General features: G+C 40.1%; 1 protein-coding gene across 1 annotated transcript in view; it reads left to right on the forward strand.

Annotated features, from left to right (window-relative positions):
- Positions 1–27,836, forward strand: part of dab2ipa (DAB2 interacting protein a) — a 121,092-nt gene that overhangs the window by 21,831 nt on the left and 71,425 nt on the right. The window contains exon 3 of the mRNA XM_036579389.1: positions 8,392–8,510. Within this exon, the coding sequence (XP_036435282.1) occupies positions 8,392–8,510 (119 nt within the window). The remainder of the gene's footprint in view (positions 1–8,391; positions 8,511–27,836) is intronic.

Consider the following 27,836-nt stretch of genomic DNA (forward strand, 5'->3'; position numbering starts at 1 on the left):
AAATCAGATTTTGTCAGTAATCCGATCAACGCGTTTATATGCGCTTGAGCAATCAGATAATGGGAAACTCCGGGTCTACATGAGTCAGGCAGTAATCTGATTTCTGCTTTGCAACCAGCCAGTAAACTTACAGAAGAAGACGTGACGTAAATGTAATGTAAAACTCAAACTTCATGCCGCGGCTTTTTTTAAAACATACAAATGTGAACATGCATCATCTAGAAGATGAAGAATATTTAAATCCCTCATTTCATCAAGCATGTGTTTGGTTTCAGCGTCACTCCAAAAGTGTTTTGCTGCAACACTGCTTGCTTATTTCCAGTATTGCCGTGTGTTTTCACAGATTGAGAAATCTGAAAGAAATCAGAGTAAGAGTTTCTGTGCACTGAGAAATCTGGTTACTGAGCTAAAATCCAGCTTTCTCTCGGATTTCTTAATCGAATTTCTAGACCTTTCTAGAAAGATCTAAGAAATTGGAGTATACTGTTTACGTGACCATTTGAATAATCAGAGAACTGCAGAAATCCAATTATGATCAGATTATTGAGTGCATGTAAACGCACTCTATGTTGGGAAAGAGAACTGAGAGAACACACAGACTAAAATTATGAAAATTGAATACTTCATGGTGTCCAAAAGGCATCTATATCTGAATTACAGCCCGCTTCTGCTATGTCAGCAGAAAACACCTTGTTTTAATATGTACAGCACATGGGTGTGGTTTGGAACACCTGTCCAGCAGTGCTGTTAGCATGCAGGTCACTTTTGTGTTGGTCATTTAGAGAAGAAACAGTCATAAACCTCAGCAGGATCTGCTTCTTTTGCAATATCAACTTTTAAACTTTATTTATTTCAATATTAACTTTATTTATTTATGATGTGTTTCAGGGTTTATCTGCTGCTGCTTTAACTGTTTGATTGTGTCCATACTGACCAGTACAGGAGAATGAAGACAATAAGAGTGTTTTTAATCAGTTTTTCTTTTTTGTTACCATTCTGATTATTTGTTACGTGTTCGTTTGGCACTTAATTGTAGATGTGTTTCATTTTTGCTTTTTTTCCCCAAGATATGACACTTTAAACCCTTTTTGGCTGAATTGTTTTGGTGACTGTATTAGGAATTTGACTGATCAATTAAATGACCGCCCCAGAGTCCAGACCTCAACATCATTGAATGTGATTACTTGGTTTGTAAGAAGCAGAAAATGCAACCAGCAAGACTGAACTTTAGATGTGTGGAAAAATATCCCTGAAGTCTCCTGAAAAGAATGAAAGCTGTAATAATGGTGGAGGGTGGACATATTACATGCTGAAAAATATGATACATTATTTAGTTGTTGAGGCTTTTTCTGATGCTGAAAAATGAATAACTTTTTATCTAAAGGCTATTTTGACTGGAATTTAAATGAGTAAACGGTGGTCTCTGCCTTTTGGACAGTGCTCTATGAATTAGTAGCCTTCAAAAAGAATGAATTAAAAATAACATATAAACACTATGTGGGAAGAAAGAACAGGCTGACTTTTCTGTGGCTGTTCTTTTTTTTTGCTGTAAGAGAGACTAGAAGAATTTAAAATATGCAAGCAGAATGCCAACTAATCTTTGATGATTCATCAAGAAAGTACATTTTGATCTATGATTTTTTTAAGTCAAATAATCTGGTTCAAGTTCTAAGGAGTGACTGTGTGGATTTCTTGCTGCATACTGCGGTGTAGGAGATCAACTGAGATGAGATAAAGCAACACTATGTATGATTTGGGGATTTGGAGACCTCTCTGGTGGAAATAGGTAATTACACGCAACATGTGGGAGAACGTTTTATAACAATGTATGTGCTTCGGACCCCTGCAAGCTGACGAATCTGACTTTTGCACGCATGTTGAAAGAGTATTTGAAGATATGTCAGTCAAATCTTGGTGAAGGACGTGTCTTCTGAGGATGTGAGTGAATTGTCTACTGTTGTCATCTCTATCAGTATAAGGTTTTTTTTTTATTTGAGACCTAAACATTGAACCAGACCTTCTTTTTGAGCCTGTGCATGAGATGTTAGTACATAAGGATGTATGATGTAGTCCTAAAAACTCCTGCCAAATCGGTACCTCTGACTTTTAAATGATTATTTTAGGCTTTACAGGGCGGCTTGCAGCAGCACACACACCGTATTTTAGTTTGTTCTTTTTTCTCCATATTCAATAACACTACTTCTTTCAGCTTTAACAAAAAACATTACATAGTGCTGCTTCAAGATCAGGGTCAGTTTCTGAGGAGAGTATTACTTTATTCCTAATGCATCAAATTGCGAGCGCCTTGTCAAGCTTTCATTCCCGTATAGTTACATTTTTGAAAGGTGATGAAATGCACCTTATTTATTTCAGACTCCTGAAAGCGAAATTGATCAAAGTTGGTGTAATAATCCCAATACTGCTGACTTCACAGAGGCTTGTACAGGGGTCGCAACAGCTGTGGTGGACGAGATGCATGGACAGGATATAGAGGAACAAGGTCACAGACTGCCCTCAGTGTGGTTTTGCTTTGGCATCATGTGTATTGTCTGGGCTGAGTATGGACTTGTCAGTACTCTCTACCAAACAGCTTTGTGCTCTTCAAGCTGACTGGCACACTATGGCATGTAGGGCTGGACACAAGAGGGCAGAGAGAGGCCAGACTTGAAGATTAGAGAGGAATGAAGGGGAGGAAAGTAGTGAGAGAATGCAGGCTCAGCAGGTAAGCATAAGAAGAATTCCACACATAGATACGATAGAGCTGAAAGTATGCAGGGAGCTGGAGGCCAGTCATTTCACAGCTGACAGACGGTATTACAGGAGTCTCGCATTGATAACTCAGCCATTAGACTAGCAGGGGTCTGCTAGTTTTGTTACTTGGTAAATTCCAAGCATTTAACTGAATTTGCCAAATGTTTGGCAAAAAAAAAAAATGCTTGGAAATTTTTTTCAGTGAGCTGTTATGTTCCTTCAGTGATACACACTGCTGTGGGCTAGTAATATGTCCTGTAGAAGGCAGGCTGGTTTTCCCTTTATTCGTTTATGGCGCTTGCAGGCTGAATAATATTGCTTTATGATGCTTGCTGGCTAAATTCTATGGCTTTATAAGTCAGTCCTGTTTTGCTTTATGTTCAGTTACGATACACGCTGGCCAAGTAATATGGCTTGATATACAGTATGAAGAAAAAAGAGGCCAGAGAGTGTTCTCAGGGCCATTTCTGTTTTGAATTATGTGTGTTCTTGGTCTGAGTCAGGCTTCTTTTGCCTTATATTTGCCTGACACTTGCTGAGGAAGTAATGTTGCTCTGCAGCATTTCCCATGTCATAAAATAAACAAACAAACTAATGTGCTGCTTGGCTCGGGTGAGAGGATGTAGCTGGTGGGGCTAATGTGAGCTAATGATTCATAGCATTTGTTTTTATTATGTTGTATATGCTTAGTTTTTGTCCATTGTAAAAAGTTCTGTCTATTTTCAGATGAAAAGATGCACTGAATTCAGATCCCATGTCCAACATAGATTTGGTTGTTGATATAGCAGTATGATATAGAAGTGTTTGGCAGAGACAAGCTGGTTTGTGCTGGAGGAGCAGCATCTAGCTCTGGTCTTTTAGCTTGTAGTCACAGTAGGCCTCAAACACCGACTTACTTGCTACTTAAAGAAACAACGTTTTTCTGCAAACTGAAATATTAGTTTGGGGTGGTTTTACTGAAATGTAGTTGTGGACCCCTGCACAGAGCGTAATAAAAGATGTGATCATCAGGAGATCGCAAGCTTGATCCTTGGTGATGCCATAGCCATCCATGGCTGGGAGTCCTAGAGAGCATAATTGGCATCACTCTCACTGAATAAGTAGGATTTCTCCCTCCCCTCTCTTCACTCAGAGTGATGCTAGCCAACGCAGGCATCTGTTAGCTAACGCAATAGAATTGGCCATAAGCGTACTCCTCCAAGTGTGTTGATCGTAAAATGCTGTTGCATTGGCAGCAGTTTGAAAAGATGCAGTGCCTGGCTTCACAGGACTGGAAGCAGGTGCTAGACTTCACTCTCCTAGTGCTGGTGGTGTCATGTTATTGGGGGACATCTTGCTAGAGGATGTAACTGGGCAAAATCGGTGAAGAGAGAAAAAAAACCTGCCAAAATGCATAAAAAAACTGCACAAAAATTCCAAATATGAAAAAAGCAGCATTTCTCCATAATACTAAATAATACATTTAAATGAACATGACATCAATGATGCTAGTGAGATCATGTTTATTGGTACAGAGAACCAAAAGCATAAGAATTATCTAAGAAATGCCTGGACAAAGAAACTACAAATAATTTTAATAAAATTATAAAGACATTTAGATGACTTGAGTTGTATGTGTATCTTACTCCCACTACTTACAAATTGCTTTTGTAGCAAAACTCATCAATGTTTTTTCATGCACGTTTTTAAAACTTGATGTAGGGAGAAGTTGGGCTTATTCAAAGTTCAGCAATGCAGTTTATTAGTTTTATATACTTCATAAAAATCATGACAAACCAGCTCAAATTTTGTCCACCTGCAAAAGCTCTTTCCCCCCATGCCAAATCCCACCAAAATCCACCCAGTTTGGTGGGAAACTGCCCCGCCTGGCGCAACTGGCAAGAGCTCCCCCTACTGAATGTTTACAGACATGAAAAGTAGATCTAGCTAGGCTTTCTTACATACTGCATCCAAAATAGCATAATCCATGCTCCTATGCCATATATACTATAGAATGGACTTGCTGATGTTCCATATTCAACATAATATGCAGTATAGTAGCATGGGGTTTTAGATGCAGCCATCCTTGGCGGTGCAAACAGTGTATGGTTTTGTTTTAAAGAACTGTTAACTCTGGTATGAAGCATTTTTTAGAAATGTATGCAAATTATTTTTTGGCCCAGTATGAACTGTACAGTTCATTCAGTTACACATTCTTCTGATGAACAGACTGTGAACTCCTAATCACACAAGTGCACTTCTTGAAAATTAATGCATATAAAACAGGCTTAACATATACACTTGTGTAGTTTATTCAATGATTTTTTTTTGATACTACTCCAGCGCTGCATGTATTTGATGACGCCATGTATGAATGACAGCTCTGGCTGTGTGGAAAAGTCTGCCACCCGGCCACCTTGTGACACTCGCTGGCCATGTAATATAGCTTTATGTACAGGGTGGAGAAAAGAAGAGGCCGGAGAGTTTTCTCTGTGCCATTTCTCTGGAATCACGAGTGTTTTTGGTTGCCTGGCTTCCTAAACCAGATCGGTTTGTATTATATTTGTCAGTGATACTAGCTGGCTAATTAATATTGCTCTGTAACATTTGCTGTCCAAATAATATGGCTTAATATACAGGACAAGGAAACAAGGACGCCATTGATTGTTCAGTCTGTTTCTGTAAGGAATCACATATTTGGTCTGTTAGCCAGGCAAGTATTGTCTTATATTCATCTAGGCCTATTACACATAGACCAGATAATATGACTTTGTAGGCAAGGTCAGTTTTGCCATATATTTGTCTGCGACTTGCTGGCCAAGTAATATTGCTCTGTAATACTTGCTGGCCAAATAATATGGCTTTCTAAGCCAGACCAGTTTTACTTAATGACACTTGCTAGCCAAATTATATGTCTTCATAAGCCAGGGAAGTATTGCCTTTTAATAGTCTCTAACACTTTTTGGCCTAATATTATTGCTCTGTGGCACTTTCTGGCTAAATAACATGGCTTTCCAAGCCAAGCCCCAAGTTCATCCTTTAGTTCCTTAAATATGTCTCAAATCAACACACATTGACCTACGGTTCAGGTCAAGAAAGGCCTATTTGATGTTTGAACTCCATTGATCCAGGGCTGCACTGGTTCCTCCTGTAGCTGTCTCACTGCTGCAGGATATCTTCCCCAAAAGCAGCGCATCATCAAATGCCTTGGCCCTCCGCTCCTCCGCTCCAGCGGGCGTGATGAATAATTCCGCTTGGATGTTACGCGGCAAATGTCATGTGAGGAAGATCTAAAAATAGAACGCTGAAAAATTTAGGCGGCACCAAACGAGAGAAGTGGCGCTTTGAGGACGGCTTGATTATAGCCATGGCGAGATCTCTGCTGGGGACCACGTCACCGTCGTCTGACAGAACAAAGACCTTGCGTCCTGAAAACAGCAGCGTTTGAAGAGAGCAGGAGAAGTGAAATGCTTGACATCATCACAAAACTTCAGGGTGTCAAGAGTTCATGTTTTTGAACTGCTGGAGTTGTAAAGCATGGAGAGGGCATGCAGGGAAACATCAACTGTCAATAAGAGAGTTCAGGACTTTCTGAAGACTGTGATGTGTAATGGTAGTGTGTGTGTAGTTGCTGTTTCTTGGAGACAGTAAGCCTGCATGTCTGAGCAGCAGCGCTATTATAGCTTTATGGTTATGACAGTGAAAATTATACTGCTGTTGATGACATGACTGCTGTTTTAAAAGGTTAAAGCAATAGCTAAGCAATGAAAGTTGCTCAGTTTTTAACAAACCCAAGATGGAGTCAGTCAGCCAAAACATTAGTGCACCAAGTCGCTAAAAATTGTGCTGTAAAAGGACTGTAATGTTGCCCTGAGTGAACTGATAATAGATAGATAAAGTAACAACCTGATTTTGTTTCAACTGAGGGACTAACAGCTTATTTTCTTAACAACAAAACTGAAATATAGCAGGCTAAACAGGCTAAAAGATAGCTAACTGGCTAAACTGCTTCTCCCTCAATATTCAGTGTTAGGCTTATTTTAGACTTATTTTAATAATAATTTTTAGCTTATAATCATGATTTATTATATAACTGCTATATAAAAAGGAGAGAATATGCTTAAATGTCTTAGTGTCTGTGTTTTTGGTAGATCTGCCCTAAGTTGTGGGAAAACAAATGCCTAGCACCATTAGCTTGATGCTAACAGAACACAGGAAATCGCATTGGGGCGCTAATGGAAATTTATGTTATCATTGTGGTGGCAATTTGTTGAGCAGAAAGTACTTATGAGGAGAAATTTTCTGTATTAATCACTGCCGTATTATGACATTTTCATTATTATATGACAAATAATGAAAAAGGTTATGAAATAGCTGTGAAGGGTCAAAGTTCTTGTCCTCCTTCAGCAGTATTGCTTTGCAGCAGTAGCATTTCTGTGTAGCACTACTACATTTCTTGATAGAAGATGTGTTTATTGGGATTATTATGAATTATAACTTCAGTTATTTATTGAAAATGTGTATATTTATCATATTTTATGTTGTCACTGTTTTCTAAAAAGCAATAAGCCTCTTGAGACAGTGATTTTACCACAAGGAAAGGGGTTGCTTTATTACTTATCAATCCAGCAGGGTTTAAGGCAGGTGACTGATGATTTAGGCAGCAGTTTGTGTGATGCTAATCAATGGGATATACACTTTTATTACTTGTTAGCTACATTAGTCTCATAGCTCCAGTGCAAAACTGAGCTTAAATCGCAGGCTGGTTAATTTGGACTAACAGGAAAATTGTGTAAATCAGATTTTCTGCCAATTACTATTTATTTTAAAACATACTTCGAATTAGCAAGTAAGTTGTGTTGTGCAGTCTTAGGCCTTCTATATGTTTTTGCATGTCTTTATTTCATCTGTTACCCCTATTTGCCCACAGCGCCATGCTTGTATAACAACAGATATTTAGGGGGTTAGTTAAGGCCAATCGTCCATTCATTCACTGTGCTTCTAAACACAAACACGTAATTATCCCGGCTGGCGTCTCCGTTCCTCCGTCTTTAGTGAAATACGTTGCCCCACGTTCACTGTTTTATCCTTTTCCTTTTCAAAGCCGTCTCCCGTCAGACAGGCCAGCAGTCTTTTCGGAGAAATAATCCAACTCCTGCTAATCTCTCGCTAATCTGTGCTGTGTTTGAAAAAAATCTCAAGCTCAGCTCTGTCCGTGAACTTGCAGTGCACCAGTGTGTTTCTTTTCCTTTCCCCCCCTCACTCTTTCTCTCTCCCCTTCCATGCCAACCAACAGTTTCCATGGTAACAGGGACTTTGAGGGGCGTCTCACATCAGCATAGCCGCTGTAGCCCAGCGAGTTCTGCCAACAGATGTGTGTGTGTGTGTGTGTGTGTGTGTGTGTGTGTGTGTACGCTTGTAGCTCAGTCCGCACAGCAACACGCCGCTCCACCAGACGCCATGGATGAGAGGAGAGAGAGACACTGAGATAAAGAGAGAGTGAGAGAGAGAGAGAGAGAGAGAGAGGAAAGAAAGAGCGTTTCTTTGCAGAGCTGCTGGATTGAGTGTGTGTGTTTTGTTTGCTTTAAGAACCTGTGAGCTGAGTGTTTTTTTCACCTCTCTCTTTGCTCTCTCTCTCACTGCGGACGCTTTCCTGTCCAGGGCTTCCTGAGCCGGAGGCTGAAGGGCTCTATCAAACGCACCAAGAGCCAGCCGAAGCTCGACCGCAACAGCAGCTTCCGGAACATCCTACCGGCCTTCAAGAGCGCCGACAATGATAGGTAGGACTGCTTAAACCCATTAAATTGCAGGCGTATTGTTTTGTTATTGATCTTAAGTCTTATTCTTCAGTAGCCACTATGAAAGTAAAGCACTACTGCAGCTGGATTAGTTTTCCCATTAAAGGTTGTGTAGTGTAATTTTTCAAGATTTGACCGGCTGATTAGTACAGCATAAAATAACTGTATAGTATTACCAGAATCCCACAGCCTGAATTAAAAAGTCATATCCTGGATCAATAATACTACATGTCACCCTCAATAACAATAACAACACACATTACAGCTGTGTCTATTAGCAAATTTTGTTATTCCATTACTGCATTCTGTGTTCAGCTAATTATAGAAGGCTGTTAATGCCACAATTATTACTGTTAGACTGTAAAAATTACAAATGTTGTAGATTTGTGGACTAAAATCACTTAATTAGCAATATCCTCTCAGGTAAAACTGTTCCAGCTCCACCAGAGTGAGAAACTGAATATCCCACATACAGGTTTATTGTTCAGTTATTAGTCTTAAGGCTTGTTATTCAGTAACTACTATGAAACTAACACACTATTGAAACTGGATAAAGTTTTCCATTAAAGGTTGTGTAAATTGTCAGCATTGGACTGGCTCATGCAAAAAACATCTGTATTTCTGTATTTGTAATTTCTCCAGCTTGGATTCAAAGGTTGCAGTCTGGATTTAGATGCCAGCATTATGCCACATGACACATACAATAACAATAATAAGCTTCACACATGTCTATTAGGGGGTTTTGTTATTCTGTTACTGTAAGGTCTGAACAGAATTCAGTATTCAGCGAATTAAAGAAGGTCATTCACTCCACAGTTATTATCGTCAGACTGTAAAAGCTATGAACATTGCAGATTCGTACTAGACTAAAGTAAAACTCCAGCTCCAAAAGGGGTTAATATGTGGACACTAGAGTGAGAATCTGAAGCTACACATAGAAACTCTTGCAGTTTCACCTAATTTTTCCATTAAAATTATATTTTCTAAGTTGTATTGACTCCACACACCCCATCTCGTCTCCAGGCTTTTTATTTTATTGTTCAGTTTTAAAACATTAGGTTATGAAAAAGTACGAATATGTACATATTTGAGGTACACAGTTGAATCTAAAAACCACTGTTGTACCTTTGAGGGAACATTTACATTGTTTGTACCTTGATGAACAAAAAATGTCCCTGCACAGAACCTTTATTGCTAACAGTGTAGGCTTCTTCAGTTATTAATCTTAAAGGTTATTTTCCAGTAAATACTATGAATTTTTCAGTAGCTATGGAACTCGCATGTAAGTTCTACAGTTACCAGAGTGAGGAATTACAGTGTGGATCCGTCAGCTGGGTCTTTCAGTACACACAAACATTGGTGTACTTGTTCACTCTGAGCTACTGTGTGTTCTACTAATGGCACATATTGAACACAGTATCCTGTCAGGATGAGCTCAGATGTTCAGATGTTCTTTCGTTCTTCTGTAACCGGATCCTTTAAACCTTATTTATTGATGAATATTCAATGCATAGCGTTCATTCTGGTGATATACACATTGAATTTACTGGAAGAGATATTTCAAATTAAACTGAGTGAGATGCTTCTGTAACAGGCAGAGGCCTGTTATTCACAGCTTTAGACAGACGTGCTTTAGACTGGATGGCGCAGCCCTTAATGAAATACACTTCCTGAAGAACAAAATCTTCAAAGAAAAGGCTGACAGTCTTTTATTCACATTCACTGCGAGTGCTAAAAAGTTGCTTTGATAAGGAGGCAAATTGCTCCTTATCATGACTATGTGGATTATTTTTTCTGTGAGATGTCTGTACCATTCATTACGTTAGGCCCAAAACATTTAACGTCTTTATTATGGCTGTTAGGGATGTTTAGAGGCACTTATTGCAGTGCTAAAACCTTTGAGTCATCTTTCTCCGATGAATTGAGCTGTGCGCGAGAGGAGGGAATTGGATTACTCTGAGGATGAATGGTCCAGCTGCAGTCTAATTTGTGGGAGATGGCCTGTGAAATATCGGCCTCTCCCTGCTGAACTGTACTCCAGAGCGTTGGAAGAAGAGTTTTCGCACTTGAGATTTCTCCCAGTGCAGGTTTTTATGTGACACGGACCAGTCGGTCCAGTTTTCCACCGGAATGCGCTGATCGTCTAATCTGTCAGAAGGATTGTTCGGAATATACCCTTATCGTCTGCTTATTGCTATACGCATTACTTCCACTCATTGGCCAGATTATTGGAAACTCCTACACTCTTACAAAATGGTTCTTCAAGGGTTCTTTAGTGAAGAAAATGGTTCTAAATAGAACCATGAACACTCAAAGAACCCTTTGCATGATTACAAGGTTCTTTGCATCATGAATGGTTTCTTCAGATTGATGGCGAATGTGTTGTAGATGGCTCTATATAGAACCTTCTGAAATGGGTTCTTCTGGTGTTACGATGTCAAGCTTGACACAATAGAAGAAACCTATTTGGTGCTATATGGAACCCTTTTCGAAAGGGTTCTATATAGAACGATCTACAGCGCATTCTCCATCAATCTGAAGAGCACTTTCATGATGCAAAGAACCCTTTAATCATGCAAAGAGTTCTTTTAGTGTTCATGGTTCAATATAGAAACACTTACTAAAGAGCCCTTGAAGAACCATCATTTCTAAGTGTGTCCAGGGCAGAAACCACCTTTATTTTATTTAATTTTCAATCAAAGCTGCCATTAAGTACAAGTTTCAGTGTCACAAAAAAACTAGAAAAAATTTTTTTGGGGATTTTTCCCCAATTTTTATCTCAATTTAATCATATCCAATTCCACCCACTAGTTAGGACCGCAATCACATGATACCGCCAGCGCCAGGAGGACGAGGCTAGCACAGGCTTCCTCCGAGACCTGTGAAGCGCCACTGCATCATTTCGAACTGCCGCTTGTGCAACATCATTGAACAGCGGAACGCGCTCTAAGGAAAGCGCCAACCGCCAGTTCTGTTACATCAGCTAACAGACGCCTGCGCTGACTAGCATCGCGTTTGAGTGATGGGGCAGAGGAGGGGCCATCCTACCCACCCAGAGAGCGAGGCCAGTTGTGCTCTCTTGGACTCCTGGCCACGGATGGCTGTAGCATCACCAGGGATCGAACTCGAGAAAACATATATTTAATATAGAATTACAGTTAAAGAGAAACCCCAATGACAAAAATAATAAAATATGATAATACAATATACTAAATGTAATTGTAATAAAAAGTAATTAATTTGTCCACCTTTTGCCTTTTATTACAGCTTCCGTATTTTCAGGAGACTTGGTTGCAGTTTTTCAAAGAAATCTGCAGGGATGTTCCAAAGTTCAGTCTTAGAAGTTGCATTTTCTGCTTCTTACAATCCAAGTGATCCCAAACACATTCATAGATGTTGAGGTCTGGACTCTGGGGTGGCCGCCTGAGAACATCAGCAGCATCTGTGTTTGATCATTTTTTGGACCTCTAGTTTTGGGAACCCCAGTTCTTTTGCATTTCCTCTTCCTCAAACAAGTAGTCAGAAATATCTCCTGAAAAACTTTTACTTAACAGAAGTTAAATGAAGGGTGGTCACTGACTTTTGCACTGTCCTGTAGCTTGTATGTCCACTATGAAGGTTAGAATTATAGACCATTGCCATGTACACTTTGTCAGACACCCTCTAGCCCATTCACCGCTAGTCAGTTTCTGACTACAGGACCGCTGTTGACCAGATATTATTTAGGTGGTGGACCATCTCAGCACAGCAGTGACCCTGACACTGGACAGAGTGGAATCTGTGTTTAACCCAGAATTGTTTTGTGATTCTGTTTGAAAGTACCTGGCTCGCAGCGCTAAAAACCCACGCCTCGTTTGACTCGAGTGCAGATGCATCCATTACTACAAGAGCTATTGGCAAAAATGTTTGACTTGGAGAGGCAGAGTTGACTGGTTGATTGTACTTCAGTGAATGTTAGGAAGTGTGTTTATTTTGTCAACTCAGAGCTACGTCACCTGCATTTGTGCTGCCTGTGAATGCAGTTCAGCTCATATTTGAACAATGCTGCTGCTCCAGAAGCAGAGGACTGGTGCCAGTGCAGTGGCGCAGTAAGCAAGCGTCCGACTGCCGAGCAGAGTGAGGGAGCTGAGGTCAGGCTTTGAATGCAGGGAGTAAACACACACAGCTGTTCAGAAAGCCTGAAGCAGGTGCTTCCACACGGGGAGGTTTGTATTGTGGTTCTGCTGTATTTTCTCCCTGTATTCCTGTCACTCATGCAGAATTTGTGTGTTGGGTTAATGCTCATTTGTTTAGACCAGGGGTTGGCAACCCAAATGTTAAGAAGAGCCGTTTTGTCCTTTCAACAAAAATCCAACCACGTTGGGAGCCACAACAGTTTATGTCCATTTTACCATCTTGGCTGTAAACATGTCTCAGTATGTGCTAATGTGTTAATATAGGCTAAAAATTTAAAATATACCAAAATGCAGACTTACTTTGCTCTCCTTTAAGCTTTAGCTCAACTATAGCCACTTTTCTCGCATCTCCGGCAGGAAACCTTTTAGCAAAAGTAGAATAGTTTCCTGTAAAATGTCTCTCAAGGTTTGACTTTTTTACAAGGCTGAAGTCAGCTTCTCATTCGCTAGCTTCTTTGAATTTTCCAGTTCCACCTTAAATGCAGCTTGAGGCGCCAGAATGTAACTTCTGCACCATTTAAGGTGGAACAGGAAAATTCGATTTTTCTTCAGCTTCACAATTTTTTAGTGTTTGACAGTTACTCATTGCAGATTAAGAGTATCAGGCAGCCAGCTGGAGTGATTATAAATGCAAATAAGTCCATTCATCTCTATATTATCACTGTTCGTCTTAAATCTCTCTCTTTGCCATTTCACAATCTTCAGGGTTAAAGGTCGGTGAATTAGCAGTTATAGGCTACATTAACTCCAGCTTTTAAGACTGTTTATTATTAAAACTGTGTTGAACGATCAGCAGAGCTTTATTTTGCTGCAAAGGAGGATTATTTTACTTTTACCTACAAATCTAATTCTGCAGTGGAGCCGCAACAGGGCAGTAAAAGAGCCGCATGCAGCTCCGGAGCTGCATGTTGCCGACCCCTGATTTAGAATGTGTAGCACAGTGAGTGACAGTCCTGTGCAAAGGTTTGAACACGCCTGGTCAAATGATTGGTTGATTTTCTACATGAAAATGAGTCAGCACATCCTCTACAAACAACACACATAACTGTGACATCCTTCTGCTAATTTCAGTAAACAATTTCTTTTTATTAGCTGAGTTTAACATATTGGAAAACAATAAAACCATATAAAATCAAATCAAATCAAATCAGATTTATTGTCACATCACAAGAGTACAGGGACACAGGTGAGTGAAAAACTTGAGTGCGAGTTCCACAAATTATGCAGAGAACAGTATTTACACATAGATAAACAAAACTATAGATAGGATAGAAGAATAGATAAAACCAATTTAACTAAAATATATACATATAATCTTACACAATAACTTAAAAATAATAATATTGCACCGAGACATATAATATTGCACTGGGAATGTAGAGTGAGTGTAATCAACTATATACTATATATATAGTAATGGATATTACAATGCTATGTAGATGTGCAAATAATCACACTAGGTGTGGAGGTAGAAGATGGTACAGTAGGTGGCAGAGTATTTAGTAAAGTGCAAGGTACAGGAAGTTAAGTGGAAGCGCAGGGGGAGAGTATTGTCTTTGGATAGGTATTCAAAGTCCAGCTATGCAAGTAAAGTGCGGGAGTACAGTGGGTGCACGTACGTGTAATGGGAAGGGTTGGGCTGGGCAGAGCAGTGATTACTGGCTGTTCAATAGCCTGGTTGCATGGGGGAAGAAGCTGTCTTTGAGCCTTATGTGCCATAAGAGGTGTGAGGTTAATACGTAAAGACATGTGATGTGGTCTGAAAAACCCCTGCCAAATCTGACCCTACACCTCTGACTTTGGAATTATTATTTAGTCTATTTTAGCTTTTTTTTCCTCCTGACTCAATAATGGTACTTTCAGTTTAGTTTTAATCAGAAAACATGCGTAATGCTGCTTTAAAAACACAATCAAAAACTGTGAATAAGATGATTTGTATTCAACATTTCACATACATATATATTACGTAATGTGTGATATATATTGGGTATACTAATTATAGCTGTTGTTTAGTAGTTTAGTAGTTTTTGAGGACAGATGGTATGAATGATATGCTCAGAAAGAGAATAATGTGATGCAATTTATAATTTGAATAATAAATATCATCTTTATATTGTCCCCCAACCCCAACCAGGGGTCTTACACTGTCACATTAAAAGCATATAGTTCAATAAAAATATTCATTGTATTTAGAGTGTAGTGTTTATTTTTCTTTTTAATGTAGCACTACTGTTCTGCCAGTGTATGCAAAAACTTTGAATGTGATATGTATTGTGTATTGTGAAAATATGTCCTCAAGTATAATCATTACATTGTTACCTTTATCAGAGGAAGAATGGAGCTGTGAAGGTTCAATCCAAGCACCAGCTCTTACAGTGACTGTCTAAGAGTTTCTTAGAATTAGATCAGCTTCTTAGAAAATCTGGAAAAAAGTCTATGAGTTTGGAGAAGAACGTTGCCTTTGGGGTTTTTTTTCACCCTTCAGGCAAGAGCTGGCTGATTGATAGTCCACATAATATCAGATGAAATCAATGTTGATTAATCCAGCTATTTAAATATGGAGTTAAAAACGCAAAAATTTAGCATAATGCTTGGTTTTAATGATGACCTCAGGTTAAGGATATAGCAGCCTAACTGGTTTGCAGTGAATCAGCTGAATGTGGAAGTGTTCTTGCTGCTGGGAAAAGGTAGTCTGCTGTGTTTCTTCGCTCTGTGTGCGACATTATTATCTTTTCTTTTCACACGCTGAATGTTGGCCCGTGGGAGAGGCTGAGAGATGTGTGTGTAGATCTCTTATAAAGATTTGTTAGATCTCATTTATTTTTATCAGAATAGTAATGGCAGGGGGGTTGTCACTGTCAGGTTGAGAGCGTTCCAGCTTTGGTGAGAATGGAGGTGTCTGTGTGTGTTGAAGGAAAAGTGGCTCGAATGTCCTGAGATTTCATGATTTCATTCCTCATTACACGTGCATGTTGTCATGGGATGGAGACGGTAGGCATCACGGTAGCAGAATATGTGCGTGCATGTTTTCATATATTGATACAGGTCTAACAGAATGACAGAATGTTCCTGTCTTTGTAAAATACTTTGAAAGGACAAAAAATTATTCCCTTTATTTACTGAGGTTACAGTGAGATTTAACCTGAAGCTTTGAAATTTGAAACATATTACATACAGCTTATATATATATATATATATATATATATATATGTGTGTGTGCATATATATATATATATATATATATATATATATATATAAAACATTGTATCTCCATTTTTGTAGTTTTTGTTGCCCTTTACATTGTATATAAATTTCGTGATGAATGGACCAAAAGAAGCAAAATGAATATATATATATACACACACACATATATGGATATCCAATGTATTTATACATTATTACCTTATTACATATAGATACCCTCAACTCAACTGCTTTACTCATGCTCTTACACAGACAGACAGAATATCTGGCAGTAGCCATAAGTTGAGGGTCATTTTGTGCAGACATGCCTGGCTTACTTGCTGTGTTTTGGACTAAGCTGTGCAAGTCTGTGTGTGTGTATGTCTGTCTGTGCGTGTGTGTGTGTGTGTGTGTGTGTGTGTGTGTGTGTATAGCAGCTCAAGGCCTTCTCTCCTCCACTGCACTCCAAATCTGGTGTGTGCTGAGGTGGAATTTCAGTAATGACGGCGTGCTCCATGTGTGCAAGGGGTTATGACACTATCTGTAATTCTTTCATCATTACCCCACTGTTTAATGACCCGGTTTAAGGGCTAATACTGATGGCCTTCTGCTAATACCGTGAAGTATATAGTTCACTTTTGTGTTTTTCTTTTGAGGCTGGTGAAAGAAAAAAATCTTTTTGGTTTAATTCATTGTATTATAGCTTTTGTGTAAGCATCTGATGTAAGAACAGTGGCGTAACTACTGGCAGTGGCGTGGTAATTGCACTGGGGCCTGTAGGCAAGGTGGGGCATTGTGATTGAGCCCTATATCATCTTTATTGGGCCTCATATCGCTATTTTCCAATTTTACAGGCATGACTTATGGGTAGCTACAATAACATTACACATTAGAGCACATAGCAATGGTGAGTAAATATGCAAATCGTCTTTTTTGTTTAAATTCACATACAAGATGTGTATGTATGTAAGTACAAAGCCTTCATGATTCCATTTTAGGCAAATTACTTTAGCTGCTGACCGGCTGCTCACTTTGCTTTATTTGAAGTGACCAGAGAAACAGGAAGCTCTGGCGAGGGTGTCGACATCCTGTGCAGTGCAGAATGAAGGGACGCAGGCCATTTATAGAATTTGGCACAGACTGCATGCTGCTCGACCGATTCTGGCTGGAGCAAATGAAAATTGTTGACTGTCGTCGCCTTTATAAAAAAACGATCGTAAAGAGACTCTTAAAAGCAAAATCTACGCTTAAATGCAGCTTCTCGCCTCGGGAGGTGAGATTGCTTGTCAGTCTCCCGAATGGGATATTAGGCCCTCACCATTGATTTTTGCCCAGTTTTCTAACAGCAGCCAATGCAATGTCCTTCCTCCAGTTGGGCAGGTGAAAAACAGGGACATTTTCTAATCAACATGGGGAGCTCTTTCAGGCAAACAGCTTCAGTCTGGAAAAAAAAAATAAAAAAAAATAAGAAAATGTCAAAAGAACATGTCAACTCTTTATACATTTATATATACAGTTTTTTTTTAATTTTATAGCTTTGAATATAATTGAAATCACTTTTGAAGTAGATTAAAAAGAAGTGAAAGTTTTTAAAATATATTCTAAATAAAATAAGTGTCTGCGATAAAAATCCTTTCACTTCCTGCCTAATCCAGGCCAACATCTTCATTCTGTACAGTAAGACTGTGTGCTTTAGCCCACACTCCAAGTAGCTCTCCATCTCCATTTACTGATCCTGCTCAGTCCACAGGGACAGCTGTAATGCAGGAAACAAAAGGCTGTGCCTGCTGCTCTGGTGGGGGGGCTGTTTTGTGTCCCCCGGCTGGACACAGCGAGGTTTCCAGGTCATGGTCCCCCCTTGCTGCTGTGTGATGGGCCGCCTGGCCGTGGCCCACTTAATTACAGCCCCGCAAGCCGCGGACTGAGGGAAAAGCGAGGCCTCGCTAATGTCAAGAGACACACTCGCCCAGGGCCACAAACACTCCTGCATGAGCCCTGCCACACCCCACTGTACTGTCTGCATGCCTCCCTGCATTGCTTTGTTTTTCTGTTTGTCCTGCGTGTATGTTTGTTTATGTACATTGACAAAAGATGACAAAGAAAAACTGGTTTAACCTACAAGAAAAAAAAAAACATGGCCTGACTTTGTAAAGGGCTTTTAACAAAAGCTCCATGTTTCATTGTTTAAAACTGACACTTTTACATAAAGGTTTTTACATGTCGTCTCTGTTGAAAGAAAAACACACTTACCATAAAAGATTCTTAAATTAAATGTATGTTAAATAAGCAAATTTAATTGTGAAGTTTAATTGTGAAACTCCAACATCACTGCTGCGTCTGATCCACTCGTACAAGTGCAAAACACACTGATACACCACCACCACGTCAGTGTCACAGTGCTGAGAATCATCCGCCACCCAAATAGTACCTGCTCTGTAAAAGAGGGGGCTAACAAAGTATACAGTCTGTAATTGTAGAACTACAAAGTGCACCTAAATGGTAAGTGAAGCTGACAAAATGGACAATGAGCGAAGAAACAAGGGGGTAGTTTTATTGTTATGGTTGTATATATATATATATATATATATATATATATATATATATATATATATATATATATATATATATATACACACACACACACATATACATCCTTCTCACTCTTATATCGCTATGTTATCTTGTTTCAAGGCAAATTGTAGTTTTCCACTTTGCAGTTGCCTGTGTAAGTTTGTGAGTTGTTGATATTTACACGTGGTGCTGCTGAGAGCAGTGTCCAGTGCAGTATGGGAGGCGTCCTCCCATGCTAAGGTTACTGATACTACTGATATTGCTGGCATCAGTGGTGTGCTTTGCTTGTAACTGATACTTCGATGTGCTTCAGTGATAAACAAATTCACGGCAGTAGCCAGAAATAACTTTTATCAGCAGAGCAACTGGTGGAACCTGCTATTTTAAAGCTATATTTGAACGAGAGGGCAACAGTCGCAGAGTCAAAGCAACAGAATACAAGCATCTGGGCTTCAGGCTGGAATTGTGGATGCTTTGAAGGGTCAAAGTAGGAAAATGTGTTTATATCTGTGTAAATATACACTCACACACATTTATCAATATCTCATACATGTCTAATGCATATGGGTATATATTGCTGAAATACATGAGCCACTTATGTTTGGTCTTTATCACCGTGTTGTGAATGCGTTTGTTAAAATCAGCAAGCGCTTGAAATGATTTTGTGTAGCGAAGGGCCTGTCGCTATGCTACAGTGATGTTTCAGACACTGCTTTTCCTCAAATTATGTTTCCGCAAGCATGTTAAATCCTCTCTAGACGTGTGTTTGGTCTGCGGAGCCGTTGGTCATTACTGGCAGGCATTAATTAAAGAGACAGTGGAGATCAGCGGTGTATGTGAGTGGTGGGGGAGGGTAGGCTGGAAGGCTGTGAATGAGTGATGTTCAGAGAGTGATGGCTCTCTGCCCGTGATGGCTCAGCCTCATTAAATCCAAACTGCCATACACTCTTAAAAGTAAAGGTGCCAAAAAGTGTTCTTTGATGCAATACTATAGAAGAAGCACATTTGGTTCCTTAAAAGAACCTTTCAGTGGATGCTGCTATAAAGATGTGTGTGTGAGGATTCTCTCTCTTCTATATCTTTCTGTCATTTGCTTCTACTCCCTGTTCTAAGCGCTAATGACACTGAATCTTCTTCCCATCCAGCAGTGGCTATATAATACACATTACATGCCTATTATGCTGTTGCCCTGCCTCATTTTAATAACAGCCGTTTGTAAGACAGAACACAAAAGCTGACAGCACAGTGTCACGGAACAGAAGCTCATGCTATCGCCAGACATGTTGTTTACTATGCTTTTTTTCCTTTCACAGGTTGTCATTTACTTTGGTTCTAGAGAAAACATCTATCAAAAGCATGTGTTTTAATGTAGAATAATTGTTGTATGTAATTGGACTTGCCTCAGCTGGCAATCATTTCCAGTCTATTTAGCTGTAGAGTCACTTGACCTCCATCTTACCGCTTCATTTTATGAAAATTTGGTTGTTCACTAATCAGCATTCTCACGAAGTTCTGCTCTTAGCTTTTTTGATTCTCATTAGACTGCCCTGTATTTCTCAAGCTGTTTCAAGCTGCTTTTCAGCGTTACACGACACCTCAATAGAAGCAGATTGTGCCACTTTTGAGGTCCATTTCCAATGTTTCTGTGGTTTTATGTACCAAAAATAGTCAAAATTCATTTTTACCATTTTCTAACTTTAACCATTTTCTAACTTGTCCTTATTCCTTAGAAATGAAAAAGACAACCTTTTTTCATTGTGGCATATTGTATAGACTGGTTGTACTGAAGGGCTCAGTGACGGAATGCATAGTGCCAACAGTGAAGTTTGGTGGAGGAGGGATAATGGTCTGGGGCTGTTTTTCAGGATTTGGGAACAGACCATTAGTTACAGTGAAGGATATGTTAATGCTACAGCATACAAAGGCATTTTAGAGAATTGCATGCTTCCATCTTTGTGACAGCAGTTTGGGGAAGGCCCTTTCCTGTTCCAGCCTGACTGCACCTTTTCGCACAATGCAAGGTCAATAAAGACAAGGTTTGTTGAGTTTGGTGTGGAGGATATCCAGTGGCCCACAGAGAGCCCTGACCTCAACCCCACTGAACACCTTTGGGATGAATTGGAACGTTGATTGTGAGCCAGGTCTTCATGTCCAACATCAGTGCCTGACCTGAATGGGCACAAATTCCCACAGACAAAATATTGTGGAAAGCATTCCTAGAAGAGTGGAGGCTGTTATAGCCACAAAGGGGGACCAAATCAATATTGATATCCTTAATTTTGGAATGTAATGTCCAGCATGCTCGTGTAGGGTGTGATGGTCAGGTGTACACATACTTTTGTCCATAGCGTATATGTAAATACATTAGTTTTCAAGCCATTACAAAAACAATAAATTCATTATGGGCTGTTGCAGCTTAATCTATACATATTGACTACATGCATTGGGGGTTAATGGTATGTTTTGAGACTTGAGCAGTGTTTACATAGTGCTAGAATTTTTTTGTTTTCAAAAAAGGAAGGAAATTTTTGTTTTCCATGATATGGGCCCTCTAAAACAAGAAGGCTTGGGACACAGTGCCCCATAGGAAGAATTTGTATTGAGGAATGTCTGGGTGGAAATAATAAGACTAGTTCATTTACTCTGTTTAGGCAAGTCCAAAATATTTTTAATTACAGTTAATCAGTTAAACAGTTTTATTTGGCTTCTTACTGGTGAGTTGGTCATCATCAGTAATGATCAATAGACCAATAATCAATAGACTAACAGATCAATTCCAATCTGAAAAGCCAACTTGGGCTATTAATGACTAAACCTATCCGCAGAGTATAAATCATTTACTTGTCACTTGAGTCTGCTTGAGGACACCCTTGAGAACGTTTCCCTTGCTAGTGTATACGTTTGATATTAGCTTGCCATTTCAATTAATTTTCAGGCTCTGTTGACAAATATGTCATTGCATTAATCTTGTCTTTGTCCTGTTGTTTCCATGCTCTTGCTGTCACGTCCTGATCCCTGCGCCTCTTATTTATTGGCATCTGTGCATCTCATCTTCATTTGAATGCTTGCCATGGTAGATTATGCACTCTGGTCTCAAGAATGATGAACAATAATTAAATTTGTGTGGACATGTTGATGTTTATGTCAGCCTTCCAGGGCTATTGGAAGGTGATTTGCTGTACCTTCTTCTAAGTCAGAGGCATGGCTGGATCTCATTGTAATGATGTGAGGCGGCAATGGCGGAGCCAAAGGACATCCTCACCTTCCTGTTAAAACAAGTTCCGACGCTGTAGCGGCCTGCATTCAAATTCATCAGCCTCTGCTTTGATACACTGGGGCCACTGTTGAATATTTTAGCAAAGGTGCTTCATTATTGAATCAGATCCGAGGTGCTGGTGATAATTGAATTTCTGCATGGCGTTACCCGCAGACGTGCGCAGGAATGACAGAGATATGGAGACAGATTTCAGCTCCTGGCGGGGTGATTTTTTTTGGTCTCTCTGCCCTTTCAGGTTTCGTCTCCACCGCAGCGAGGAGCAAGGCTGCATTGTTTGCCCTCTATGTGGTCTTAATCCATCGTGAAATGGGCACAGTGACAGCTCCGGTGCACCGAGGATGAGATCTTTTAGAGGCAGACCCAAAAGCATTACGTTCGAATTCCATTCCTTTTACAGCACGTAACTCTCTTCAGTGGAGTGTACTTTTTCCATCTTTTCCATCCTTTGCTCAGACAGGACGATTTATTCACAGATCCTTCTGATCGGTCTGTGGTGGTGAGGTTTCGATTGAAACGGAATAGGTGCTTTTGTAATTTGCATCTAAAAAGGGGCATCAGCTTTGTATAGTTGCGATAAGAGGAGAAAGCTGTTTACCCTCGATAATGGCTCTTTTTAGCGTGACCTTGTGCTGGCTCTGACCCGATTCACTCCAGAGTGAAACAGCCTTACAATTCAGGCCCAGCGTGGGGAGAAAGGAGGAAGCTAGCGTCACTCTGTCACATGATTTTTGCCGCTTACCATTGAGGAGCAGACGCAGGCATTAGACTGCAAGGTAATGAAGGCCATCAACTGAGCTGAGTCCAGCAGTCTCTCACTAAGAGTCCAGCTGGTTTTCATTCTGAGTCCAACTCCATCCCACTCTTAGTCCAACTGTCTCTCACTCCTAGTACTATTGCCTCTCACTTGGACTTAAACTGCCTCTCCCTCTGAAAGCAACTACTCACCTCAACTCAAAGTGCATTTGCCTTTCTTTTGGAGAGCAGGTGCCGCTCAATTGGAGTCTGACATGGAGTCAGGCTGCTACTCATTCTGTGTCCAGCTGCCTCTCACTCAGATTCCGAATGCCTCTCATTTGGTGTCCGACAGCCTCTCACTCTGAGTTCACCTGCCTCTTACTTGGAATCTTGCCACCTCTTACCGGGAGTCTCTCTCGCTTGTAGTCTGGCTGCCTTTCACCTCGAAATAACTTGCATCTCACAATGAATCCAGCTGCCTCTCACTCCAGGTCCAAATGTCTCTCCCTGTGAGTCTAGCTGCCCCTCTCTCAGAGTTCAACTGCCTTTCACTCGTAATCTTGCTGCCTCTTGCGTGGAGTCTAACCCTCTCTCACTTGCAGTCAGACTTCCTCTGACTCTGTCCTACCAGCTCCTCAAAAGAATCCAGCTGCCATTCACTCACAGTCCAAATGCCTCTCCCATTGAGTCCAGCTGCCTCTCATTCCAAGTCCAAATGCTTCTCCCTGTGAGTCTAGCTGCCCCTCTCTCAGAGTAAGGCTTCCTCTGACTCTGTCCTACCTGCTTCTTACAAAGACTCTAGCTGCCTGTGCAAATGCTTTTTCCTCCTGCTTCCAGCTGCCTCTCGTTCGGAGTCCAGCTGCCTCTCCTTCGAAGTCCAGCTCTCCTCTTGCTACAAGAACAGCTGCCTCTTTCTCAGAGCCCAGCTGCTTTTCACTGTGAATCTAGCTGCCTTTCACTCTAAGTTAGATTGCCTCTTACTTGGACTATGGATGCATCTTACTTTGAGTTCTGCTACCCACTTGGAGTCAATCTACCAAGTCCAAGTCCAGCTGCGTTTCACTTGGTGTCTGGTTGCCATTCACTTTTAGCCTGGCTGCCTCTCTTCACCAATAACTTGACATATGATGGCACTCTCCAGGACCCTCTGCCATGTATTCTCCTTTGGAACTGCGACAAATGCTTGAAGTATTTTACCATGTGTCATTTCAGATTATTGCAGGCAGTCTGAGTCAAACAACTTGAGTCTAAATCAGAATGATCCGCCGAGTTGCTTAACATTCTTCCAGACTCCTCGCTGCTATTTTGGTCTGGGGAGCCAAAAAAGAGAGTGGCAACAGAATACTAATGCTCCTGAATTTTCATCTGAATTCCGAAGTACATCTGAAAGAAGCAATTAAGGGGTCAAGCTGATGTTATGGTCATGGAGGAGACTGCTTCCCTAAGGCCACTCAAACTAATCCAATTAAAACGAAACGAAATATGTTTGTCTGTCTTTTTGTCTCCTGCTGAAGGCAGTTAATTTAGATTTTAAACTGGTTTTACGTGACAAATACATCCTGGGCTTAGATCTTTTAATCAGTCTCTTTTATTAAAATGGAGCTTGTAAGCTACTGCCCTTGCCACGCAAGGGTAGCCGGCAACTCACATGGACTTTTATTTTTGTCAGTCTCAATTTGAGCACTCAGCACCATTTAATGACTCAGTAATCTGTGTCAACAACTTGCAGCCTATGGAGGGAAATTGCCAACTGAATTGCTCCACTTATGAGAGCTGTCAGTTGCTAGGCACAATAGGAGCCTGTATTACCCGCCTCCTGTCGCCATAGTAACAATGAAACGTAACAAGTTTAATATTGCTTATCCTATTTTAATTCAGTGATTGATAAAGTGTATCCGTGGCTGTTTTAGTCACTGATCCGTAGCTCTTTTTGACGCACTCTGCAAAGCATGTGGATGTTCGTGTTCATTTTTCGCCAAGTTTCTGCTGCACGGTACTGAAGGCAGAACCCATTTACTTTCAGAAGGCGCCTGTCTCCTGTGCACTTTGCTGCCGCTCTGCAAATTAAACCTGTGACAGTCCCGTTTTTTTGAGCGCTCGTGTAATTGAGACGTTTCGGTCTGCGAGTATTATTTTTCCTTTGGTAATGGCGCACTTCCGTTAGATGTCTGGAGAAATGGGTCAGTGCACTGAGTCTTATTAATCACAGCCTGGGAGGCGATATGAAGTACAGGCTGAGTGGGGAGGGAGCACTGGTCAGAATGCCTCGTGCTCTATTTACAAGTGTGTAATTGCAGCTAATTGAACAGAAGAACGGGGACATTGGAATCAATGACCGAAAGTTCAGAGGTCATCCAGAGGCTTTTGCAGGCACTGCAGCCTGTGTCTAGTCAAACAATAGCCCGACTGATAAAAGCTGAATGTATTTTCCTTTTGTGTTATTTGATGAGAGGTAAAGAGGGCCACATATGATTTAACCCCTTAAAATCCAAGGCTTATTAGATACAAAGGCTTGTTATTCAGTAACTACAGGGACTTCAGTGAAAACTGGCTGAGCTATGCTTAGGTTATAGAAGTGTATAATAAAACTTTGTGTCCACTGATAGGCCCATGTAAAGGGTTAAAGGACACTAGCAGAACTAACATAGCTGTACTTAGTCATTTTAGTAATTTCAGACCCTGTTAAAAAAGCCACAGTGCATTTGTGTTATGAATGCATGAATGTACTGGAACTGCATTATGAAGTCTTCAGTATCTTTGTTCAACACAATTTAGTCAAAATGGCATTATGTATATTATAATCATGCTGCAAGTTCATGGGCTTATTCTGTGCATAGTCCAGTGAGCTATAGTTTATTCTTCTTTTACTGAACATCTCATTAGCAATACATTCAGAGCCTTTTTTACTTTAATCTACTACTTTAATACTTCTAAGTGTGCTATGTTCTCTTTCACTATTTAAAAGGGCATGTGGCGAGCATGTTGTTGGATGCACTGTAATAGTTTCTGAGCAAGTGTGCTCTCACATTTAGATTGGAATTTAGATCACTTTGTAAATACTTATCATTGATTTCATGAGAAAAAAACTGACTGAAATATAATCCCAGTGCGTTTGTTTGCATGCTTAAAACTGTAGTTTGCAAACTAAAAAATGCTATTTCTTAAACTTTACTAGATCATGTTCTTTACATTTCAAAATAAATGTGAAGACAGCATTGAGGAATTATGCTATTTAGAAAAAGAGTGGATTAAAAGACATACTTAGCTGCTTTTGCCTCAGCAGTTAAGGCTGCTGTCCAATTATTTTGTTAAACTGTTATGCATTTAGCTTCTGGCCATGTTAATATACTATTGACTGCCAGAAAAAGAACAATACTGGTCATTTCATTGAGATACTTTTTGCCCTTTTGTGTTTACTCGGTTGGATTTGAGCTGGCTGGGACTATATTGGAAGATGTTGACATCAAGTTTCACTCTGACCAATCAGAATAAGATTAATCCGATTTTTCATCAGCAACTCTATATTCAGTCCATCGCAGATGCGATGCGATGGACTGGCGACCTGTCCAGGGTGTATCCTGCCTTCTGCCCAATGACAGCTGGGATAGGCTCCAGCACCCCATCGCGACCCAGAAGGATAAGCAGTTTAGATGATGGAAGGATGGATGGAACTCTATATTCACTCCTCGTTGAATGTCACTTTTTCCTTATAATCCCATATCTCACACAGATTTAAAGTCCGACCTCTGCCTGAAAATCTGAAAAGCTAAGAAAAAGGCCAGCGGAATTGTTTATACTGCCGTAACTACTTAAATAATCCATTACTGCATTTACTAATTATTTCTCTTGAACTGCAATAATTATTTTTCTTATTAATTCCTGGAAAAAGCAATCTCTCTACTCATTACCGTACCTCTCTCTAAAACAATTATAAATCTGTACCAGCTGTACAAGAGAACACACAATAGTCTTTTCAGAGTCTTTTGGAAAGCAGTAGGCAGTCGCAGTAAAAATCATTCAAAAGGTCTGACATGGTTCTTGCCTTTGATCAAGACACAGCCAGTTATGCTAGATTAAAAGTATGAACGGCTGATGCTGTTTGAAAACTGAGAAACTAGCCACCTAGAAAAGGTCCAAAAACAGCTGCCTTGAAATAAAGTCTTTAGGAATAAATTGTAAAGTTTACAGAACCGCTTCTGAATAAAAAACAAGCCTGTACTGTTCAGGTGAGGTAGGAATCTCTCTTCTTCAGCATGGCATCTTCATCCAGCAGTTTAATAATAGTGAGATTAGATGCTTCGACAGAGTGTTTGTCAGGTTTACAGTGCTTCCCGCACTCGCTCTGCGCTCATCTTTACTATCAATCATTGTAAAGAGTAAATCAGCTGTCAGAGGCAGCACAAGCATGTGCAAATTACAGGCACGGATAATCTATATAGAGGAAATGAACAATTAAAATACATGTATAATTAATATTGTTGTGTTAGAGAGATCTGAATATCTCAAGGAACAAAATGTGATTACAGGAGTTTAAACTGCATTGAGTTATACTACTTTGTTACAGGAAAAACTAATTACATTACTGTATCACATATACATATCTCCCACAACTGGTGGCCATAATAGTGTCAATCGCTGTGCAGTGTGAAACACCCTGATTAGGCAATGGTAAGCAGAACTTTTTTGTTTTTTGTTTATTTTTTTTTTTTCTCAAAATGTATCTTTGGTTAATCAAGTCATCTATCTTTAGGATCACTGACCTTTAAGGTCATGCCCTGCAACACAACTTCACAGTCTTAGTCCAAGCCATTTGTTTGTGGAAATAATTTTTGTGAAGTCCGAGTTAATTTTAAATGGCTTGTCTTCTTTTGACAGTTGTGAGCGCATTAGGTAAGCATGCTGAATGTCAATCAATTCCTGTTTGCTTACAAACACACGCACTGACACACAGAGCGAGCCAGGGTTTGAGAATGGGGCTGGAAAATGGATCACAGGCTCGCTTCGGGGGAGAGCGTCAACATGAATCTTCTGCGAGCTCCTGCTTCAGCTGCCATGTGATGCAAGAGCGCGCTGTTAATTCGCTGCTAGTGGAGCGTGCTGCATACATTCAGCCATATTCAGTACATTATGTTAAAGAATGAAGTCAGTGGAGAGGCAAACGGGCTAATGGGAAAATTCCTCTCCCTATACTGCACATCCATCCTGAGCATTATTGGCCATACCTCTGCATTATTCAGTCCCCCGAAGAATTCTGCTCTGGAGTGCTTTCTAGAGCAGTGAGAAGATGCAATACTCACTCCTTACTAAAACTTTCTATTTCTTTTGAAGTCAGAAGTGGCCTTTTTTATCTTGTTAGTTCATGTCTCT

Source organism: Colossoma macropomum, unplaced genomic scaffold (genome assembly GCF_904425465.1).
Source record: "Colossoma macropomum unplaced genomic scaffold, Colossoma_macropomum, whole genome shotgun sequence".
In the NCBI taxonomy this organism is placed as follows: Eukaryota; Metazoa; Chordata; class Actinopteri; order Characiformes; family Serrasalmidae; genus Colossoma; species Colossoma macropomum.